The 23,303-nt window shown below is 39.7% G+C and overlaps 1 protein-coding gene across 1 annotated transcript; it reads right to left on the reverse strand.

Moving 5' to 3' along the window:
• Positions 1 to 7,102: 7,102 nt before the first annotated feature.
• Positions 7,103 to 23,289, reverse strand: LOC110900655 (ATP-dependent DNA helicase pif1-like). Its single transcript, XM_022147535.1, has 3 exons — positions 22,896 to 23,289; positions 8,072 to 8,599; positions 7,103 to 7,974 (listed from the first exon to the last, which is right to left on the reverse strand). Exons 1-3 carry the CDS (start codon positions 23,287 to 23,289, stop codon positions 7,103 to 7,105), a joined length of 1,794 nt encoding a protein of 597 aa, XP_022003227.1.
• Between the last annotated feature and the right edge of the window lie 14 nt (positions 23,290 to 23,303).

The following is a 23,303-nucleotide window of genomic DNA, read 5'->3' on the forward strand; positions in this document are numbered from 1 at the left end:
GTGGTTGAAAGAACAAAATGATGAATGAATCCCCATGATGTGTGAAATCAACAAAACTAATTTTCCCGAAAAACCATTTTGATTAAAACAAACTTAAGTGTTTTGAAATCATAATGGGAAAATAGTTTGTTGTCAGGGGGAGTTTTGATTGTTTAAGCTAAGTGAATGGAGAATTAAAGCAATTCACATCAGTTTGTTATTGTATTTGTACAGTTTATTGCTTTTACTTTCAAATTTTCCCAGAAAATCAAAAATTGAAACATATTTTTGATTTTAGGGGGAGTAAAAAAATTAAAATTTTGAAATTTTGAAAAATCCAAAAACATGATAAAATAAAAAATTCAAAAACATCGAAAAATTAAAAATGAGTTTTTTTGTTAAAAAGAGGAAATGATAGTACATCAGTAGATAATCACAGCATGCTAAAGAATTGGAAAGTTAAATATGTTATAAACGATCTCACTGATGATATGCCAGTAGGTTTTTACACATTCAGTAGATTGATTTCGAGATATAAACCTAAATATAAATACTTACTTATCTCGTGGGGAACATCTCTCGGATATATGGGTAACCCCCGAAATCTTGTTTGAGAGATTTTCTATTTCTAACATACTAGGTCTTTGTGCGTGATGATATCTGGGGTATTATACCAGGATTTCTGATTTTGCGGGAGCAATAGCCTAGTCCTCGTATAATACTCTGCGCTGCTTTAATCATAAAGCCCACCCTCAGCATAAAAAATGATGAAACATTGAAAGATGCTAATCATGTGTTGTTGAAGAAAAGATCCCCAAACGGGACACAGCTAAAGTCGAGCCATCATCTCTTTGTCTGAACAAAAGTTCTAACCTGAGCTCTCATGGTCTCGCATTACCCAGTTACATATATCATTAGTGTACATTCATCTGTAAGACTGAATATAGGAATCTTGATACGGGAATATATTCTGAGGTGGGACACGTGAATAAGTTAAGTGCTTAAAACACTAATTCTCGTATCTCGAAACAATTGAACTTTGTGTGAAAATTTAAATGGATCAGTATTCTGATAATCTAAGTGAATCGTTTAGAACTTAAAGTCTAAAAAGGTCAACGGTGTTAGTGATAAGTCTCAAAAACTGATATGATTCTCTTACACAAACTCACAAAAATATTGTCTGTAAATATTTCTTTATTGCATTTTTACACACATAAAATCTTAGAAAAAACCCAAAAAGAATGTGTTTTAGCATAAAATTTTGAAAAATCAAAAAGATTTTATTTCATCTTATTTCCGACAACTGATGTTGAAAAGCTGATTTTTAAAATTCCAAGTGCTAAACATGATGAACAAACAGTGGGTTGGGAAAATGTGTTTGAAATGAAAAATGAAGTTAAAGATTGAGATAATTTGAGAAAGTTTGAAGGTGATATTAATGTTAGTTAATCAAGGTCATTAATTTGAACTTGATATAAATATTCTTGATGTTGAATGATATCTACAAGAGGTTTCTAACTTTGTTAAATTTTAAACAAGTGTGAAATTTACTTTTGGGTAGAGAATTGTGCAGATAGAATGTTTTGAAAGAGCTAAGTTTCGACTCCTAAGGATTTTCCGCATAAGCGTATGCAGATTAGAGCCAGGTTTTCGATTCAAAGCTTGCAGATAATGAATTCCAGACTGCGATCCCAGTGTATCGAAAGGGGGAGTCTGAAGATATAAGAGCCAGATTCAGATCTTGGAACAAAGCTCGAGATAGAAGCTGCTGATGCTGATAAACTTAAAGAATCAAGAGATTGATGAGGATGCTTACAGAGAACGATACTTTGGAAAGAGAATTAGAGAGAGGATAGAGCCAGATTGACATTCTGATAGAAGAAGATAGAGATTGATGAGGATGCTTACAGAGAAAGATACTTTGGAAAGAGTGAGAAGACCAATCAAGACTGAAGACTCAATACACTGAAGACTCGTCATCATCCAAGGGGGAGTTTGTTAGTACATATGTTTGTTGACTTCGTCTTGTATCGAGTCATGTAATAGAATAGATAGACCAGGACACGTTGTACGAGAGAAACGGAAACAGGCCTGAACCAGCAGGTTCATACGACCTGGCCAGTTCGTGCGACCTGGCCAGTTCGTGCGACCTGGCAGGTCTGGTTCATGCTTTCTGGCATTCCTATAAATAGGTAGTCTTGGATCTTCATTTGTAACTTTCGGATTCCAGTAGCGAAGCTCTGCTGAAGTGTCACCAGGTCGTGTAACTTTGTCAAATCAATACAATCGACAGTTAAAGTGATTCTAAGTGCAAATCAAGCTACTATAACATCAATACGTCTGATTCCGCCTTTCGTATTGATCGAGAACTCTTCTGAACGACTCGTTTGATCGAATCCCCGATCCTACAATATGCCTTTGAATTATCTAAAAGTAAATTTTCATGCAAAATTTGATTTTTGAATGTTATGATATATTTTATGGAAAAACATGCATTTGGAAATGTGTATGATTTAAAACTGTTTTCCGGAAAACAAGATTTTATTGATATAAATATGTTTTGGGAAGAAACGGGGAAAGATTACGGTGTTTTGGGTAAAGCGATCGTAAGAAATTATAGATATTTTGAATTTTAGTTGGGTCAAATTTACCGGGTCACCAGGATGTAAGTAGCATAGCTTACATTACATGGGTGACATCGGAAATTTGTGAAACATCAGATCTTAAATTGTTATCTAGTGGGTTATATATATTGATGCAATTGAGGAGGGCACACAGATGCATCCTTGCCGTTTTTAATCATTAAGTATAGAACACGTGGAATGGTTGATAGATCTATTGGGTTGACACCCCGTCGTGACCGGTAGCTCCAGTCCACATAGCGGCGAATTCATTCTATAATCGTCTAGTATTGATTAGAGCCTCAAACGTAGTATATAGCTCGTAACATCTTGGAAACTTACGAAACTGAACAAATGAAAAAAAATTAATATTGAAACCATGAGTAGAAAATTTCATCGGAGACTTTTCAAATAAACAATCCCGAATGAATTACCCTCGGATTTTATGAAGGAAATAAAATTAACTTTGTTAATTCTATATTGATGTTTTATCATTAAAATCTATAATAAGAATTTTTTTTCTTAAACAAATTGCTACGAATTTGAATATGTGAACTCACCCTCCATTGTGTTGACACTTGATTTTTACGTGTTCTTCAGGTACATGAGTTCGGCTTCGGGGATTTTAGCTTGTGTTGTCATGTGGTTTTGTGATGCGATTGTAATGAAATAATGTTTGGACACTTTTAAATTACTTTTAGGACCGTGTGTAATATGACCCCTAAATGTCAAGCAACTATGTTGTGGTTGTGATGTATGTGGAAACTTAAAACTTATGTTTTAAAATAACCAAATGTCTAACATAAATATCGCATCGACCACTAAGACGTTTATGGGTACCAACCTCCATCAGCGCCACGTTTGTATTTCCGTTGTGATGTTTTTGTGGTGTGACGGAAGTTGGTATAAGAGCCAATGGTTGTTAGTGAACTAGGTGTTTTCTTAGAAAACTCTAGACTTCAACCAAAGAGTTTTGAGATTTAAAATCCCAAAATTCGTGAAGCCAAAGATTTAAAATAAAAATGAATCTTAACCATGTATGTGAACTATAAAGAACTTACGTGTATATGTGTTAACTTGTTTGTCTATGCCTTATGTGTTATATATATTTTTTCATCCTGAACATGCACTTACTTTGTACAGTTCTATTGTGTTACAGATGTCGCACGTGCACGAGACTATCTAGATTCACGAGTCCGAGAGTGAGCCTGAATTCGAGCGCTCTCCGACCTCAGTATTGCTAGAGCTACCACACACTACCTCTCAGTCTGTTGATATGACCAGTTTTACCTCATCATATTACATCTATTCCACAGCTTTTGCTAGTCAGATAGACACACTTTATGCTCACACCAGTAACGAGTGTATTGATGACGGTGATTCCACTGTTCCTTCCTCAGTCTCTGAGATTGGACAATCATTTGGCACGCCGCCGGTAGTCGATGAGTTGGGCATGGGTACATCGATGATTGGAGGATCATATGGAGTGACGCCACTGTTATCACGACTCGACCATTAGAGCCACTAGCAGTTTCACACACGGATACTGTTGAACCTACGACCGAGATCCCTCCATCACTTATACCAGAGCCATTTATTCCTCAGTCTGAATCCTTAGCCTCCATTGTACCTTTCCCAGTTCTTGCATGCCATGGGAAGAGACTCCGAATTGCAGAAGACATAGCATCGACCTCTCGGCCTGTTACAGAGTCTGCATCGAAGAAACAGAAGGGAGTTTGGGTAGATCGATGCTCATATTGCGATCGCCAGATTGCTACTCTACGAGGGGACATAGAGACGACTAAGGGAAAGATGCAGGATCATGGGGGTCAAATGGATGCATATGAGGATATCTGGGAGTTGGATGAGATCGTGAGAGATCAGATGTGTTAGAGGATAGCGGAGCTTGAAGAGATCGTTGGAAAGTTTTTGGAGTTTGTAAGTTTTAAGTGATTGTTGTTGATATTTCGAACATTCTATTCCTTTTGGTAACCCTTTTCTTAGGTTTGTATGCCATGTAGGTATTTTAGGAGGAAATTCGGTGAAACTTGTCCATGGTTTCGATTTCATTCCCACCAAATTTTGTTAGTTCTAAAAACTACACGTAAGTAATGTAATTTCCACTATAAAAAACCGAAACAATGGGTTTTTGGATAAATTTTTCAAATTGTTATGTGATTGTGATTACATGTGTATTGTTTAATCCGTTCGCATTTAATGATTGAATTATTTAATATTGCCTTACGTTGTTATTATTGCTCCAATAATAGAAACGTCAATATGCTACCAAAAGCGGGACTGAGTTCCTCTACTGACAGTATAGGATTTCCTATCACACCCGAGGAGTTAGCACAACTGATCGCTCAGCACGTTAACACTGCTTTGGAACAACGAGAAGTTAACCGGGCTGCGGGACATGGACATGGATGCAATGAGAAGGTGCATAGTTTTGGAGATGCGCCGTCCAAAACCCCACCCAGTAGAATATTGATTGGAAATGTTTTGTAAGTTTCCTATGATATAATATAATCTAAGAGTAATCTTGATTTTTCATTAACTTGGTGAACAATACATAGAGTACAAACAAAACATTACAGGATCCTTACCCGTGATCATTTACTGGTGTCTTGCGTGATGAAGAAGCAACGCCATATGAGAAGATAGGTTGTCACATCAGTTTGACTATTAGGGTCATCCAGCATCTCGAACATAGGGATGGAGACTAGAAAACGTAAGAAAGAGAATTTAAGGAAGAATTACGAGAAAAAGGACAAGAAGAAACGCAAACCTTATGAAGTAGTTACGGTCAACACTAGTGGATCTAGAAAGAAGGTGGTTAAAAAGGAAAAAAAAGTTTGGTGAAGAAAACCCCAATCAATGAACGAAAGAAATGTAACAGATGTGGCCGAGCCGGACATGAAACCCTTGAGTGCTATGCTAAAAGAACCATAGATGCAGTCGAACTTGTAGGATGTTTCAGATGTGGAAAGCATGGACATCTCAAACGGGACTGCCCTGAATCAGAGGGTCATAATGTCAAAAGTAAAGCATGGGAGTTAAATGCTAGGAAGACTTGGGTTGATCCTTCACTCGTCACCGGTATGTTCATGGTCATTAATTATTGATGTCCATGACATTATCGCCTAGTGCCATCTTAGGGGGTGAGATAAGACTTAGAAACCATTAGGTCATGAGTTTGATTCTCACAAGGGGGGGGGGGTTTCTCACATTTATAGGTTTCCTCGTGAATTGATGTATAAGCATTATAGCCTAGTGAAAATGGATATGATCGGATGATTCCGTTAATGACGCGATGATACTCAAGTGGCCAGTTAGTGATCCAAATATGCCGTTAAAAAAATTAATCATTGAATTTTGGAATTAATTAAAAAAAAGACACATGTGCAATGGGGATATATATTTTCTACAACATGGCCAATAAAGGGATGATACATGGTCGAATAATTAAATAATGACATGTCACCATATTGAAAATTGCACCGAATTTTGCATAAATAGTCAAGATTTTTCCCCCTCAATAATATAGCAACCTACGAAACATACGCCTGGATTGGTAATTTTATGCCGACTATGGTCCTTATTCTGTTTGAAAGTCTAGCGGTGACTAAGGCTAAAGCTCCATGGTTTGTATGGATTAAACCATGGCAACTATGGTTCTCCTTCCCATTTTTCAAGAACTCATTTCATTTTTCTTTAGATAAAGATAAATTAAAATAAATAAGAGGCTAGTGGTTTAGGTCATGACCACACCCTTAGGGTAGAGGTTTTGGATGGTGGATTAGAGGTGTGTGACATGACACTGACGTGGAGGGTCATGGTGGTAATGAGGGTCATGACCACACCCTATGGCCTAATAGGAGTCGGGGCTGCATGTCTGTTGACACCTATGTTTTAATCACTACACTAAATTCGTCATTGACGGGACTTAAACATTTGATTTCAATGAAAGCAACACCTTACATTCAATGACTTTACCAATGAAACCTAACTCCCATCCCTTTATTCATTATGTGTATAATATAACTAGGTTATAACCCGTGGTACCCACGGGTTGGTTTATTTTAAGGATATTATTATTTATTTATTATTATTTGTAGGGATTTTTCATAAAATTTAAGATGACATACATACATTGATTCAATTCAATGTTAAACGTATATTATCATTGAAATATTTGTCCATAGATATTGCAAAAATTTGATAATATATCTTTGTAAAGTACATTTGTATTTTTTTAGTAACCTACAAATCATTGTATAATATTTACATCATAACCCTTGCATTCTTTTGACTCCTCAAAGTGCAACATTTAGTTGTCGGTGTGTAAAATCAAGCGTTTTTAGAAACAACCCAACATTCGATATCGAATGTCACTTTGTTTTGTTTATAGTACTTGCGGATAACATTCGAATATAATGTAAAAAAATATCTTCATAACTAAATATCTAGTATATTAAAAAAAAACTGAAATTTAAATTACATCACAAGTTACAAAATATCTCCTTGTAAACCATGTTTGATGTCTGCTTCGAAGGTTTACCATCAGCATCAAACGCTAAAATTTTGACACCTTCTCTTGTCTTCACTCTCGATAAAGCGACGTGCAACTGGCCAAGACTAAAAACTGGATCCTTTAAATATAGCCCAACTTTGGATAAAGACTGCCCTTGACTTTTGTTAATCGTCATAGCAAAACATACTGATAACGGAAATTTCTTTCTTTGAAATTGAAAAGGTATCTTCTTGTCAGAAGGAATCATTGAAATCCTTGGAATATAAACTCTAGTGCCAATATTACCGCCTGATATTACTTCAGCTTCAATAACTCGTTTACCGAGAAAGGTTATTTGAAGTCTAATTCCATTACATAGACCATTTTGTTGATCAATGTTTCGAAGAAGCATTACAGGAACACCAACTTTTAGAACCAACCTATGATTAGGTAAACCGACTATTTTAAGAGCATTCAAATTATCAGTAGAATACAGATCTTGTTGGAAAGAATCAAGTACTTGCTCAGTTTGACAGATACTGTCAGAGCTCAAATACTCTTTTTCTTCACCCGGAAATAACGAAAGTAAACGATCATTAATTTCATGAACAACTTCATTTTTTGGTGCTAAAATAGCTCTCTCAGAAAAGAATCCATGATTTTTGTAATTTTCTAAAATTGAAGGATAAACAAAGTCGATTAAACTTTGTATTGGATCGTCCGAATCGGTGATTGCTAAGTCTTCCGGTATCTCTATAAGTGCTTCACCATCATTTTCTGAACCAACATTTCCTTCACCAATATCAAGTAGCCATCTTACAAATTTCTCAATAGACTCAATGTTAGATGTTTGAGCTCCAACTGTCAACCTCATGTTTTTTTATTAATTTTAAAACCTTGCATTCTGACCATATATATGAAGAACTCAAAGAAGCATTGACAATTTGTTGTCTTGTACCATCAGGAATGACCAGGAGGATCTGTCTAAAGTCCCCACCAAAAACAATAACTTTACCCCCAAATAGTAGTTCAGAATGGTTACCCATAGAAGAAGATAAAACGTCTTTCATTGTTCGATCTAGTGCCTCAAAAGCATGCTTGTGGACCATAGGGGCTTCGTCCCATATAATCAACTTTGCCTCTTTTAGTAGGTTAGCAACATCAACGTTTGGCTTAATGTGGCACATGGAGTCTTCTGTCAAGTTTATGGGGATTTTAAACCTAGAATGTGTTGTCCTTCCTTTAGATAGTAATAACGAAGCAATACCACTCGAAGCAACATTCAAAACAATCTGCCCTTTAGATCTAATTGCAGAAGCCAATGTCTTCCACAAAAAAGTCTTCCCAGTTCCACCATAACCATATACAAAAAACAACCCTCTAGTTTGGCTATCGAGTGCATGCATAATTTCATTAAAAACGTTCGACTGCTCTTCAGTTAGACATTCTTTCATTCGACAAAACTCAGTTTGCAACTCATTTGTGTCTTGCGATAATTCATCGTTGATTAGACGGTTGGTAACTTGACGTAAAGTGTCACACCCCCAAAATCCACCTGCGGATAACACCCGCTTCGGGGGCGTGACTGACCAGGATCCAGCCACCAATTATACCGAATACTTAAGTTGATAACAAAAGTAATACTTACTATTCATAAGCTTAGCAAATATTAAGTTCAGAGTTTAAAGTTTTAAGTTCAAAACAGTAATAAGTAGCGGAAGCATAAGTACAGTGGTTTAAAACAAAGTTCATGAGTCAAAATAAGGTAACACCCAACACAAGGGTGAGCAGACACTACACATCTCCAAGCTGCAAGCTCCTTCGTCACTGGTTACCTGCAAAGCATGCAGTAAGGGGTCAACAATAATGCTGAGTGAGTTCACTAGTTGTCCAGTTTTAATTACCAAAAACTTTGTTTCACCGGTTAATTTATCCGTTTATACATGCCCTGGGGAGCTACCCCAAAAGTTAGCGACTAAACTGTTTTTCCAATACCGAACACTAGGTAACCGTTGCGTATCCGCAGGATGCCCCGATGTCAATGTTCTATCATCATTGACGGATTTCTGAGTACATTAGTTCACGCCCGTCCCAAACCAGGGCACGGTGTGAGGCTGGTAAACACCTAAATAGCGCTATCAACTAATAACCCGTTCGCCTAACCCGGCGACTAATCGGTATTTGTAGTAGGGACTTGAGTGATAGAGTTTCGTTTAGTGCCGTTAGTTGCAATCCGTATAAACAGTAATTAACCAAAAAGGTTTCCCAATACCAGGGAAGGAAAAGTAAGTTGTGTTCCCAATAACTAGGGAAGGTATGAAAATGGTATCCCCTTTTACCAGGGGATAGGGTTGTTTCAGTCTCGTGTCCCAAACCACCGGGACGCATGCTTTTAAGTTGTGAACTCACCTTGGGTTGCTCGGTAGGTTTAGGTTACTTGTCAATCACGTTGGTCACCACGTCCTAACATGGTTACCGGTATAGGTCAGGTTCGGTATGCAAGTAATCACGTAAGAACATACACAGACACATAACATGCATGCAAGTAATAGTCATGGGGTTATTGGGCCGGCCCTAACATTCACATATTCAAACAGAATACAGCAGCACATAATCCAGTCAACAGATAGCCCAAGTTAACACAGGCCCAATAACCAAAAGGGACAGCCCACTCGCAACCAGCTGGTCTCGAGTCGCAACCAGGTGGTCTCGGCTTGTCACGCTGTGGTTGCGAGTCGCAACCGTGGTCTCGAGTTGTCACGTTTTGGTTGCGAGTCGCAACCGTCGTAGTCTCGAGTCGCAACTGCGCGGTTTCGACTTGTCATGCTTTGGTTGCGAGTCGCAACGGCGTAGTTTCGAGTCGGAATGCTGTCGTTGCGAGTCGTAATCTGTCACTTTCATATACACGTGATGATGCAGATATGACAGTCCAAATTGTACCAAGAATTCAGGCCCATTTTAGGAAACAACCAATAATATTGCACTAACACTTTGCCTAATCTGAATGCTAGTAAAGATAGATCAAACTTTGCCATTTTTAAAACCTTCAAACCATATTCAAACAAGTTCTTCTTATGTTCATAGTTTTCTAGGGTTTTCATGCCAACAATTCCATATATTCATGAACCAAAAATCACATATTTTTAACAAGATCATGATGCTAAACAAGAAAACATACATTATGTAGCCGAAATCTTATGTTAAACATCATCATTTTGCAAGAAACAAAGAAGCATAGTTTGGTTAGCCATACATATTCTTAGACTACCATTTTCTAGTCATTTTAAACATGTCACAAGTATTTACACATAAATGGTTTTCACATATAGTTTACTTCACAAATCACCCTAGAATCATGCATAATGTTTCTAACCAAGCATTTTCTACTTCATATACACAACATAAGTCCTATGCACATAATGATGACTAACCGGTTGAGAAGGAGAAGAATGAGCCGAAATAAAGGAAGAAGCCGAGGAGATGAAGTGTCCGAATGAGTGGTGATGAACTTGTCCGAGTTTCTTGTCCGAAATCCTTGCTTGAACCGAAAGAGGAAGAAGAGTGGTGTTGTTGTTGAAGGTTGCTAGTTGAGAGAGAATAGAAGTGTTGTGGGTTTGTGTGTTGTAACAAATGAGGGAAAGTGAGGAGAAGGTGGGATATATACATGGGGTGTTTCGGGTTGGGCTTGGGGGTTTCGACCCAAACCGGTTACGGCCCAAAGGCCCACTCGAGACCAAGAGGCCCACTCGCAACCGTCCGGTTGCGAGTCATGGTCTCGGGTCGTGGTTTCGGCTCTCATATAAATATATACATAATACATACATATCACACATATCATGCAAAAATCACGTTTCCATTTAATAATATATATATACACAAAATATTACAAGGTGATCGTTCGGAAAAACCTCGAGTGTTACATTATCCCCAAGTTTTAAGAACTTTCGTCCCGAAAGTTGAAGCAGCCACTGCCAAGCTAGCGTGTTTCACCGGGGTGTCACATCATCCCCCCGTTAGTTTGGAATTTCGTCCCGAAATTCGGTTGTAGCTTCAGTGCTGGGGTTTTCGTTTGGGAATAACTGGGGATACTTGGACTTCATCTGGTCCTCCCGCTCCCAGGTAAACTCTGGGCCGCGCCGTGAGTTCCAACGAACTCGCACAAGGGGTATCTGGCTACGTTTGAGGGTTTTGATCTCTCGATCCGTGATCTCAATCGGTTCCTCAGTAAAGTGTAGCTGTTCATCAATAGTCAGTTCCTTAAAAGGAATTACAAGTGTTTCATCCGACAAACACTTCTTCAGGTTAGATACGTGAAAAACGTTGTGCACTGCACTCAGCTCTGCAGGCAGGTTTAATCTATAAGCTACCTTACCGATTTTCTCGGTAATTTCGAATGGTCCAACATACCGTGGATTCAGCTTGCCCCGTTTACCGAAACGGACCACACCCTTCCAGGGTGAGACTTTAAGTAGAACCCGGTCCCCGACCTGGAATTCTAGTGGTTTCCTACGCTTGTCAGCGTAGCTTTTCTGACGGTCACGAGCTGCCGCCATGCGTTGCGTGATCTGGGAAATCTTTTCCGTTGTATCCACCACCAGTTCTGGGCCTGTGAGTTGACTATCACCGACTTCCGCCCAGCAGAGGGGTGATCGGCATTTACGACCGTACAATGCCTCAAAAGGTGCCGCCTGAATACTAGTGTGGTAGCTGTTGTTGTAGGAGAATTCCACCAGCGGTAGATGCTTCTCCCAGTTCTTGCCAAAGTCGATCACACATGCTCTAAGCATGTCTTCCAGGGTTTGGATGGTGCGTTCAGACTGCCCATCCGTTTGCGGGTGGTAAGCGGTGCTCATGTCCAAACGTGAGCCAAAGGATTTGTGCATAGCTTGCCACAATTCGGAAGTAAAACGAGCGTCTCGGTCGGAAATAATAGAAGTTGGCACCCCGTGCCTGGAGACTACTTCCTTTAAATAGATTTCTGCCAAGGTAGAAAACTTGTCTGTTTCCTTAATGGCCAGAAAGTGTGCAGACTTAGTCAAACGATCTACTATCACCCAGATAGTATCATTCCCGCGTTGAGATCTAGGTAGCCCTGTAACAAAATCCATGGAAATTTGCTCCCATTTCCATTTCGGGATTTCCGGTTGCTGTAGTAGGCCTGCTGGTTTCTGATACTCGATCTTGACTCTTGCGCAGGTCAAACATTTGCCAACATAGGCTGCTATGTGGGCTTTCATGCCAGGCCACCAGTATGTGGTTTTCAAGTCGTGGTACATCTTATCTGCACCAGGATGTACTGAATAACGGGACTTATGGGCTTCGTCCATCACAAGCTCTCGTAGATCTCCGTAAAGTGGGACCCAAATGCGCCCTGCCACATAGTAGGCGCCGTCCTCTTTCTGTTCTAGTTGCTGTCTCGATCCTCGCAGGGACTCAGCCCTGATGTTTACCGGTTTCAAAGCTTCAATCTGAGCATTTCGGATCTGGGTAGGGAGACTAGACTGGATGGTAAGTTGCAATGCTCGCACGCGCTTTGGTACAGTGTCCTTTCGACTGAGGGCGTCTGCCACAACATTGGCCTTGCCCGGATGATACTTGATGGCGCATTCATAATCATTCAGAAGTTCAACCCATCGACGTTGTCGCATGTTTAATTCCTTCTGCTTGAAGATATGCTCGAGACTCCTGTGATCGGTGTAAATGGTGCACTTGGTACCGTACAGGTAATGTCTCCATATCTTAAGCGCAAATATCACCGCTCCTAGTTCCAAGTCGTGTGTTGTGTAGTTCCTTTCATGTGTCTTAAGTTGTCGAGAGGCGTAAGCAATAACTTTCTCGCGTTGCATCAACACGCAACCGAGCCCATGAATAGACGCATCGCAGTAAACCACAAAGTCGTCAGTTCCTTCAGGTAACGAGAGAATAGGAGCACTGCAGAGGTTATCCTTAAGCCTCTGAAAAGCAGATTCCTGTGCTTCATTCCACTTGTAGGTGACGCCTTTCTGAGTGAGTGTGGTGAGGGGTTGTGCAATCTTTGAGAATCCTTGAATGAATCTGCGGTAGTAACCTGCCAATCCCAAGAATTGGCGAACTTCAGTGGGAGTCTTAGGGGTAGGCCAATTCTTTATAGCGTCGATCTTCGCTGGGTCGACGTGGATTCCATCCTTGTTAACCACGTGCCCAAGGAAATGAACTTCTCGAAGCCAGAAGTCGCATTTCGAGAACTTGGCATACAGTTGCTCATTGCGAAGGAGTTCGAGGATAAGGCGTAGGTGCTGTTCATGCTCTTCCTGACTTTTCGAGTAGATCAAGATGTCGTCTATAAACACAATCACGAACTTGTCGAGGTAGGGTTTGCATACCCGGTTCATGAGATCCATGAACACTGCAGGGGCGTTGGTCATTCCAAAGGGCATAACGAGGAATTCATAATGACCATAACGAGTTCTGAATGCAGTCTTGGAAATATCTTCATTACGGACCCTTAACTGATGGTAGCCTGATCGCAGATCAATCTTAGAGTAGTAGCTTGATCCTTGCAATTGATCGAATAGGTCATCGATTCGAGGAAGAGGGTAACGATTCTTGATGGTAACCTTGTTCAACTCACGATAGTCTATGCACATTCGGAACGTGCCATCCTTCTTCTTAACAAAGAGTACCGGTGCTCCCCAGGGTGATGAACTAGGACGGATAAATCCTTTATCCAATAGTTCTTGTAGTTGCGTCGAGAGTTCCTTCAATTCTGCGGGGGCTAGTCGATAAGGTGCACGAGCTATAGGCGCTGCTCCGGGAGCTAGCTCGATTTGGAATTCGACCTGACGATGGGGAGGGAGTCCAGGTAATTCCTCAGGGAATACCTCGGGGTAGTCACGCACTACTGGAAAGTCTTCAATCCTCTTTTCCTTTTCCTGCGTGTTGGTAACAAGTGCTAAGATAGCGGTGTGCCCTTTTCGTAAACACTTCTGGGCTTTCAAGAAAGAAATAACGCCGGAGATTTCTCCACTTTTGCCACCTTGTACAATGAGGGGTTTGCCAGAACGGCGAGGAATACGAACTGCTTTCTCTTGACAGAGGATCTCAGCGCGATGCTTGGATAACCAATCCATACCAATAACGACGTCGAAGCTTCCGAGAGTAACAGGGAAAAGGTCGATACTAAATGTCTGACCAGACAACTCTAGTTTGCAGCCTTTGACAACATGTGAGGCCTCGATGTTTCTACCATTAGCTAACTCGACGACGTGAGGAGAACTTAGTAACGAAAGCGGACGCTTAAGCTTCTTACTAATACGTAGGGATACATAACTAGCATCGGCACCGGAATCAAATAACACAGAAACATAACGATCATCGAGTAGGAACTTACCCGTCACAACATTGGGGTCATTCCTTGCTTCTCCAGCTCCAATCACAAAAGCTCTTCCTCTAGCACCATTCCCAGCATTGTTGTTCTGATTGTTGTTCCCAGCTCCCTGATTATTGTTGCGGTTCTGATTCAGTTCAGGACAATCCTTCTTAAAGTGTCCCTCAGCTCCACACTTAAAACATGCCCGGTTGTTTCCCTGCTGCTGTTGCTGTTGGGGTTGTTGCTGATTCTGTCTAGCTGGGAACTGACTTCGACAATCTTTGGCGTCATGCCCCATCTTGTGGCATCGCTGACACTGGCCCTTGTTACATGCCCCATTATGGTGTCTGTTACACTTGTTGCACTTAGGGTAGCTTCCCCGGTAGCCACCCTGTTGCTGGGTGCCTTTGTTGTTTTCGGTTTTCCTTTGTTGTGCTGGGGCCTGAGTGGGGTTAGCATCCTTGCTTTGACTTCCTTCCCACTTACGTTTGCTGTCACTGGAAGTTCCGACGGTAGCATTGATCCTTTTGGGCAACCTGCCCTCTTCCATGGCCTGATCAGTAAGTTTGTGAGCAAGTCGAACAATCGGCTGAATGGTAGTGTGGTTGGCTGAAGTGACATGGCTTCGAATCTCTGGAGCCAAACCTTTGATATACAGTTCGATCCTTCGGTACATTGGTCGAGACATGTTCGGGCAGAGAGCAGCATAGTCATTGGACAACTTGGTGTAGGTTTCAATCTCTGACCCAACCATCTTGAGCTCATAGTACTCGTTCTCAAGCTTGTGGATGTCATCCCGGTGACAGTATTCATCCTTAATCATATCCTTGAAATCCTCCCATGCCGTAGCATTTGCAGTTTCCAACCCAAACATCTGAATCTGCGCCTTCCACCAAGAAAGCGCGCTTCCTTCAAGCGTAGCAGTAGCAAATTTCACCCAATTTGCAGGGGGACACTCGCAAACAGCAAAGACAGCTTCAATTTTCTCAATCCAATGCAGAAGACCTATGGCACCCTCAGTGCCGTTGAAAGGGAGAGGCTTGCAATCCATGAAAGTTTTGAAAGTACACACTGGTGGTTGCGCAGGTGCATGCTGACCTGTTCGTGAGAAGCGAAGCGTATAGGTTTAGAGGCGAAAAGTCGATGTGGCGGTAGGATCTATACATCCTAAAGCAACGAGCTTACCTATAGGGTGAGCTGCAAAAGCCGCAGCCACTGTGTTGAGCAGGTTAGTGAACTGAGCCTGCGTCATGTTAATGTTTCCTCTTCCGCGTCCACTCATTGTCTTCATAACCAGAAAACACAGTATGAGTGTGATGCCGTAGTGTAACGAGAATAAGATAGAAGAGAGAGGTGTATCTATCTAGTTTAGGCACACTAGTACGTATATCATAACAGGAAACATAAAGTAAGCAACAAGTAAACACTGGTCCGAGCTATGAGGTCAAATGTGTCGAGCCTTGCACTTGGAGTGTAGTGTCGTCGCGAGTCACGGGTTATAGTCTGGTTTTCTCCAAAAAGATTTTTCCCTTTTTAAAACCAAGTTCACTATAACCAATGGCTCTGATACCAATCTGTCACACCCCCAAAATCCACCTGCGGATAACACCCGCTTCGGGGGCGTGACTGACCAGGATCCAGCCACCAATTATACCGAATACTTAAGTTGATAACAAAAGTAATACTTACTATTCATAAGCTTAGCAAATATTAAGTTCAGAGTTTAAAGTTTTAAGTTCAAAACAGTAATAAGTAGCGGAAGCATAAGTACAGTGGTTTAAAACAAAGTTCATGAGTCAAAATAAGGTAACACCCAACACAAGGGTGAGCAGACACTACACATCTCCAAGCTGCAAGCTCCTTCGTCACTGGTTACCTGCAAAGCATGCAGTAAGGGGTCAACAATAATGCTGAGTGAGTTCACTAGTTGTCCAGTTTTAATTACCAAAAACTTTGTTTCACCGGTTAATTTATCCGTTTATACATGCCCTGGGGAGCTACCCCAAAAGTTAGCGACTAAACTGTTTTTCCAATACCGAACACTAGGTAACCGTTGCGTATCCGCAGGATGCCCCGATGTCAATGTTCTATCATCATTGACGGATTTCTGAGTACATTAGTTCACGCCCGTCCCAAACCAGGGCACGGTGTGAGGCTGGTAAACACCTAAATAGCGCTATCAACTAATAACCCGTTCGCCTAACCCGGCGACTAATCGGTATTTGTAGTAGGGACTTGAGTGATAGAGTTTCGTTTAGTGCCGTTAGTTGCAATCCGTATAAACAGTAATTAACCAAAAAGGTTTCCCAATACCAGGGAAGGAAAAGTAAGTTGTGTTCCCAATAACTAGGGAAGGTATGAAAATGGTATCCCCTTTTACCAGGGGATAGGGTTGTTTCAGTCTCGTGTCCCAAACCACCGGGACGCATGCTTTTAAGTTGTGAACTCACCTTGGGTTGCTCGGTAGGTTTAGGTTACTTGTCAATCACGTTGGTCACCACGTCCTAACATGGTTACCGGTATAGGTCAGGTTCGGTATGCAAGTAATCACGTAAGAACATACACAGACACATAACATGCATGCAAGTAATAGTCATGGGGTTATTGGGCCGGCCCTAACATTCACATATTCAAACAGAATACAGCAGCACATAATCCAGTCAACAGATAGCCCAAGTTAACACAGAATGGCCCAATAACCAAAAGGGACAGCCCACTCGCAACCAGCTGGTCTCGAGTCGCAACCAGGTGGTCTCGGCTTGTCACGCTGTGGTTGCGAGTCGCAACCGTGGTCTCGAGTTGTCACGTTTTGGTTGCGAGTCGCAACCGTCGTAGTCTCGAGTCGCAACTGCGCGGTTTCGACTTGTCATGCTTTGGTTGCGAGTCGCAACGGCGTAGTTTCGAGTCGGAATGCTGTCGTTGCGAGTCGTAATCTGTCACTTTCATATACACGTGATGATGCAGATATGACAGTCCAAATTGTACCAAGAATTCAGGCCCATTTTAGGAAACAACCAATAATATTGCACTAACACTTTGCCTAATCTGAATGCTAGTAAAGATAGATCAAACTTTGCCATTTTTAAAACCTTCAAACCATATTCAAACAAGTTCTTCTTATGTTCATAGTTTTCTAGGGTTTTCATGCCAACAATTCCATATATTCATGAACCAAAAATCACATATTTTTAACAAGATCATGATGCTAAACAAGAAAACATACATTATGTAGCCGAAATCTTATGTTAAACATCATCATTTTGCAAGAAACAAAGAAGCATAGTTTGGTTAGCCATACATATTCTTAGACTACCATTTTCTAGTCATTTTAAACATGTCACAAGTATTTACACATAAATGGTTTTCACATATAGTTTACTTCACAAATCACCCTAGAATCATGCATAATGTTTCTAACCAAGCATTTTCTACTTCATATACACAACATAAGTCCTATGCACATAATGATGACTAACCGGTTGAGAAGGAGAAGAATGAGCCGAAATAAAGGAAGAAGCCGAGGAGATGAAGTGTCCGAATGAGTGGTGATGAACTTGTCCGAGTTTCTTGTCCGAAATCCTTGCTTGAACCGAAAGAGGAAGAAGAGTGGTGTTGTTGTTGAAGGTTGCTAGTTGAGAGAGAATAGAAGTGTTGTGGGTTTGTGTGTTGTAACAAATGAGGGAAAGTGAGGAGAAGGTGGGATATATACATGGGGTGTTTCGGGTTGGGCTTGGGGGTTTCGACCCAAACCGGTTACGGCCCAAAGGCCCACTCGAGACCAAGAGGCCCACTCGCAACCGTCCGGTTGCGAGTCATGGTCTCGGGTCGTGGTTTCGGCTCTCATATAAATATATACATAATACATACATATCACACATATCATGCAAAAATCACGTTTCCATTTAATAATATATATATACACAAAATATTACAAGGTGATCGTTCGGAAAAACCTCGAGTGTCACATAAAGAGTGATGATCAGGATAAGGCAATGTTGTAAACTTACTTAACGATGAACCATTGGAAATTAAATAATTCTCAATTTTGAACAAAATCTGATTCTTCAGTTGATCTTCAGGAAGCGTTAGATCTAAAAAAAGTACAAAAAATTGGGAAAAATTAGAAAAAAATATATATAATAATGTAAAACATATAAGTGACAAAAGAAAATAACTCGTTTACCAGGGATACGTGTCTCTTTTCGACGACTGTATAAAATATCGTCTCCTAATAAATGCCAAGTTTTATCCTATAGGACCGGTTTTGAGACCGTTCGATTGCGTAACGAACGTTTCACGTGCGGAATCCGTGAACGAACGTGACCGAACACACGATAACGTACTACTAATGTGATTCTATTGATAGAATTGACGTGTACGATACAAGAATCACAAATACACTACTTTCTCTCTCTACTTTCTCTCTCTAGAATCTTCTCCTCCAAGTCTTCTAAAAACTCAAACCCTAAAAACTCAAAAACTCATGACATAATCCCCTATTTATATGGTCAAGGCACTTTAATGATAGTTATCATTAATTACAAGTTTGCCACCTTGCCATTTCTAACTAACTAAGACATTATGCGCATGATTCCTTCCGGTTTTTCACTACGACTCAGATTGACGAAGGCGATAGACATTACGTGCATCAACAATCTCCCCCTTGGATATTGCCGTAGTCAATCTCGTAGCGAAACTCATAGCGACTTGACTTTCTCTCTCTTTAAGACTCGAACGAAGATGTAGTCGACAGACAACTGCACTAACAAACTCCCCCTTGGATGTTGACGGAATCTTTAGTGAGAGTCTTCAAATACTCTTGTTCGAACAGAATCCCGGTGGATCTGTCTTCAGCTTCCGTTGCTCTCTTTCTTCAGAATCTTCAGGCTCCCCCTTTCGTCAAGCTTCCGTGCTTTTGGGATCGACGCCTGGCTTTCCGAATACAAGCTCCTTTTGCGTTAAGCTCGTCTTCAGACTCCCCCTTAGACTCGGCTGTTGGGATCGTAGTCTGGCTTTTCGTAGCAACAAATTTCGAAACCTGCACATCTCAAACACACAATTATAACAAACAATATTGTGATTCAACTTAATGAATCAGCTAAACATTTGAGAATTTTTCACATTTAAAACTGATAAAATTTGAAACATTCCAATTTCTGATTCAAATTAATGTATCATCTTAAACATTTCAAATCAATTAACCAACCTGTCTGTTCATCATGTTTAGCCTTTGAGATTTTGAATGTCAGCTTTTCAACATCAGTTGTCGAAAATATTTTTGAAAATAAGAAACATAAATGCAGAAATGCAGAAATAAAATGTAGAAATGAAATGTGTACACACATATTTTTGTGAGTTTGTGCAAGAGGATCATATCAGTTTTGAGACAAATCACCAACACCGTTAAGCTTTTAGACATTTTAAGTTCTAAACGATTCACGTAGATTGACGATATAGTTGTCCTCTTAAATTTTCATACAATTTTCAATCTATTCAGGATACTATTTAAGTGTTTTATGAACTTAGTTCGATTCATGTGTCCCACCTCTTGAATATACTCCCGTATCCAGAATCCCAATATTCAGTCTTACAGACAAGAATACTACAATGATATTTGTACATAAATTAGGGGTTAATTGCGAGAACTGAGGGATCTCAGGTCAGAACTTCCGTTCAGCAGAGAGATATCAGCTTCGACTTAGCAGTGTGTCCCCTTTAGAGGATCTTTTCAGCTACAACAGATGATTATCAATTTTATTGTCTAATCAGCTGAGGGCTTTATGCTATGTTTCAAGCATTTTGCGGAAAGTATTAGTCAAGGACTAGGTCAGAACTACCGTTCAGCAGAAGTCCCGGAATAATACCCCAGACATCATAGAGTATAAACACCTAGTATATCAGAATACGAGACCTTTCAAACGAGATTTCAGGGGATACCTATATATCCAAGTAGTGTTCCCCACAAATTTCACAAGTTTGAAATTTTAGGTTTATATCCCGAATAAATCTACTAAATGTATAAAAACCTATCGTCACATCATCAGTGAGACCGTTTATCACATTTTACATTACATTTCTTTAGCATGCTGTGATAGTCCACTGATTTACTATCATTTCCTCTTTTTCACAACAAAACTCATTTTCAAATTTTTCGATGTTTTTGACTTTTTCAAATTTTCTAGATTTTTTTTTAAATTTTTCTCCCCCTAAAATCAAAATATGTTTCAATTTTGATTTTCTGAGAAAATTTGAAACAAACTGTACAAAGTTGACACCTTGATGAGAATCACTTCAATTCTCCATCCACTTGGCGTAAACAATCAGAACTCCCCCTCACAACAAACTATTTTCCCATTATGATTTCAAAACACTTAAGTTTGTTTTAATCAAAATGGTTTTTCCGGAAAATTAGTTTTGTGTGACATTTCATAAACTCGGGGTTTCATCACCTTGTTTTACAAATTATTACTTGTATGAAAGATGAATCAAGTACAACTTAATGTCCCTGATTTATCTTTTGAAAGACGAAAAATCACCAGAGTGAAATTTCTCAAGAAATGTGCCGATTCATGTTCCACGCTTACCAACCTGGGAACTCCGGCAAGTCAGGTTTTTCATTTGAAAAGTTTCACCCAAGCCTGACTGTCCTTGGGTGATTTTGAATTTTTGTTCAACAATGGTGGAAAGTTTTTCTCATCCATTGCTAAACTAGAATTCTCGACATTTACCTCAACACATGGCTCTTCTGGCTTTAACGAACCAGAATCATTGCCTGACTGTGGCTTGTCTGACTTTGATGAGCCAGATTCATCGCCTGAAGGTGGCTTATCTGACTTCGGCATGTCAGATTCATCGCCGACCTTTTCCTTCTTCTTTTCCTCTTTTGTCCTCAGATTTGTATCTGATGAATTCTTTTTGCTTGTCTTTACAGCTGAGGGAGTAGATTCATCAGAACTTTTATTCTTTCCAACGGATGAACCCGAGGACAAAATCTTCTCGAGATACTCTCGTGCTTTCTTCCTCTTCTTCCTCAGTTTGTCTTTCTGCCCTTGAGAAAGCTTCACTTTCGTTTCTTGAACTTTAGGTTCTTGGACCTTCTGTTCTTTGACATTCTGTTCTGAAACTTTCAGTTTCTTGGGCTTGACAGTGACTGGTTTCTTTGCCAACTTCTGAGAATTAACCCTCAATCTTTCACTTGATTTCCTAGAGCAATCCCTGGCAATGTGTCCTTGGATTTGGCAATTATAGCATCTTCTTGTCTCAAATCTCTGTCTCTGGCAGTTAACAGCAATGTGTCCTTGATATCCACATTTGTAGCACATTCTGTTATCGTACCAATCACCATTTTCATACCAAACGCTCAGATCAAAGCACTGTTTGGCTTGGTGATACTCTTTCCTCTTCTTGATTGTTGGATTTGTCTTTTGAGCACTGTGGTCAAACCTGCACCACTTATTACCAACAATTTTTGAGTTTTCGTTTTTCAATTTTTGTGATTTTTGATTGTGATTGGATGATTGATCTGATGAGCTTTTATTATCTTTTTGAACAATTTTCAACTTTTTAACAATTTGTTTTTGTTCTACACTCTTCTTAACAGGTTTCTGCTTTGAGCATTCACCTATTTCAGTAGATTGCAGAACAGTATTTTTGAATTTTTCTTTTAATTCTAAAAACAATTTTTGTTTTTCAATTTTTGTATTTACATCATCAGATTTCTCATCACAATCTTCAACTTTGACATTGTCAAAGTTTGTGACACAGTCACTTATTGGAACAGAGTTGATTGGTTTTGGACAAGGAATATTCAACTTGTCAGATGAAGTCACAAAACCGATCAACTTCTTTTCAAGTTCATCAATTCTGTTCCTCGAATTCTCAGCTTCCCTTTCAAGCTGAGATATTCTCCCAAAATGAGACTTGATTGTTTTTTCATTTTCATTTTTCAAATTTTCAAGAACAGATTTTTCATTTTCCAAAACATTTATCTGTTCTTGAAGTTTTACTTCATTAGCTTTCAGATTTTTGTTTTCAAGCTTAATCCAGAAATCCTCATCTTCTGACGATTTCTGTTTGTTTTCAAATTCTTTTTCTTTCTCTTTCAAAACCTTGTTTTCTGATGTCAAACTGTTCAAATTACCCAACAGTTTGTCATTTTCAACTTTCAGTTTCTCACAAATTTCCTGAATCATAAGAATCTGTTTATCATCAGCTTGCTTCTCATCTGTCAACTTCTTGATCTCCAATGCCAAAATTTTTGCACTTTTTTCGAGTTTGTCATTATAAGTCTTAAAGTTGTCACATTTGAAACATATTGATGCATTCTTCACAGATTCTCCAACTTTTGAATCTTTTTCTTTCAAAATTTTGTTTTCCAATGTCAAACTGTCCAAATCACTTAACAGTTTGACATTGTCTGATTCAAATTTGTCACATCTTGAACACTTCTCGGTCATCTTTACATCCTCAGCTCTCTTCTCAAGCTTGATCGCTGAAATTTCTTTAACCTGTTCTTCTACCTCTCGAACATTTTCATCAGATTTACATTTTTCTTCATCAGTTGCTTCACTTCTAATCTTTTGTAGTTCAAGTTCTCGTTCTTTAATCTTCTCGATAAACTCACCCAAAGTCACTTCTAAGTATCTCGTCTTCCAATCTGACAGATACGTTCTCCATTCATCACCCGGTAAAGCATTTTCCAGTTTGTTAACCCATTCCTCATTTGTCTTGGTAATCTTCAAACTCACCATTATCCAATACAGCTCGACATACCTTTCGATCAATTCTTCAATCGTTGAGCCGACAATGTTTAACACATGGGTTGTCATAATTGGACCGTAAA

The sequence above is a fragment of the Helianthus annuus genome, chromosome 13, assembly GCF_002127325.2.
Source record: "Helianthus annuus cultivar XRQ/B chromosome 13, HanXRQr2.0-SUNRISE, whole genome shotgun sequence".
NCBI classification, from domain to species: domain Eukaryota; kingdom Viridiplantae; phylum Streptophyta; class Magnoliopsida; order Asterales; family Asteraceae; genus Helianthus; species Helianthus annuus.

Excerpts from the sequence above, each read along its gene's own strand:
- LOC110900655 (XM_022147535.1), bottom strand. The coding sequence starts at position 23,289 with ATGACAACCCATGTGTTAAACATTGTCGGCTCAACGATTGAAGAATTG. Across the intron at positions 8,600-22,895 it reads GACCGAGAAGTGTTCAAGAT|ACACAAATGAGTTGCAAACT; the intron begins GTGACAAATTTG and ends AATTATCGCAAG. Across the intron at positions 7,975-8,071 it reads CCTCCTGGTCATTCCTGATG|TTGGAGCTCAAACATCTAAC; the intron begins GTACAAGACAAC and ends TGAGGTTGACAG.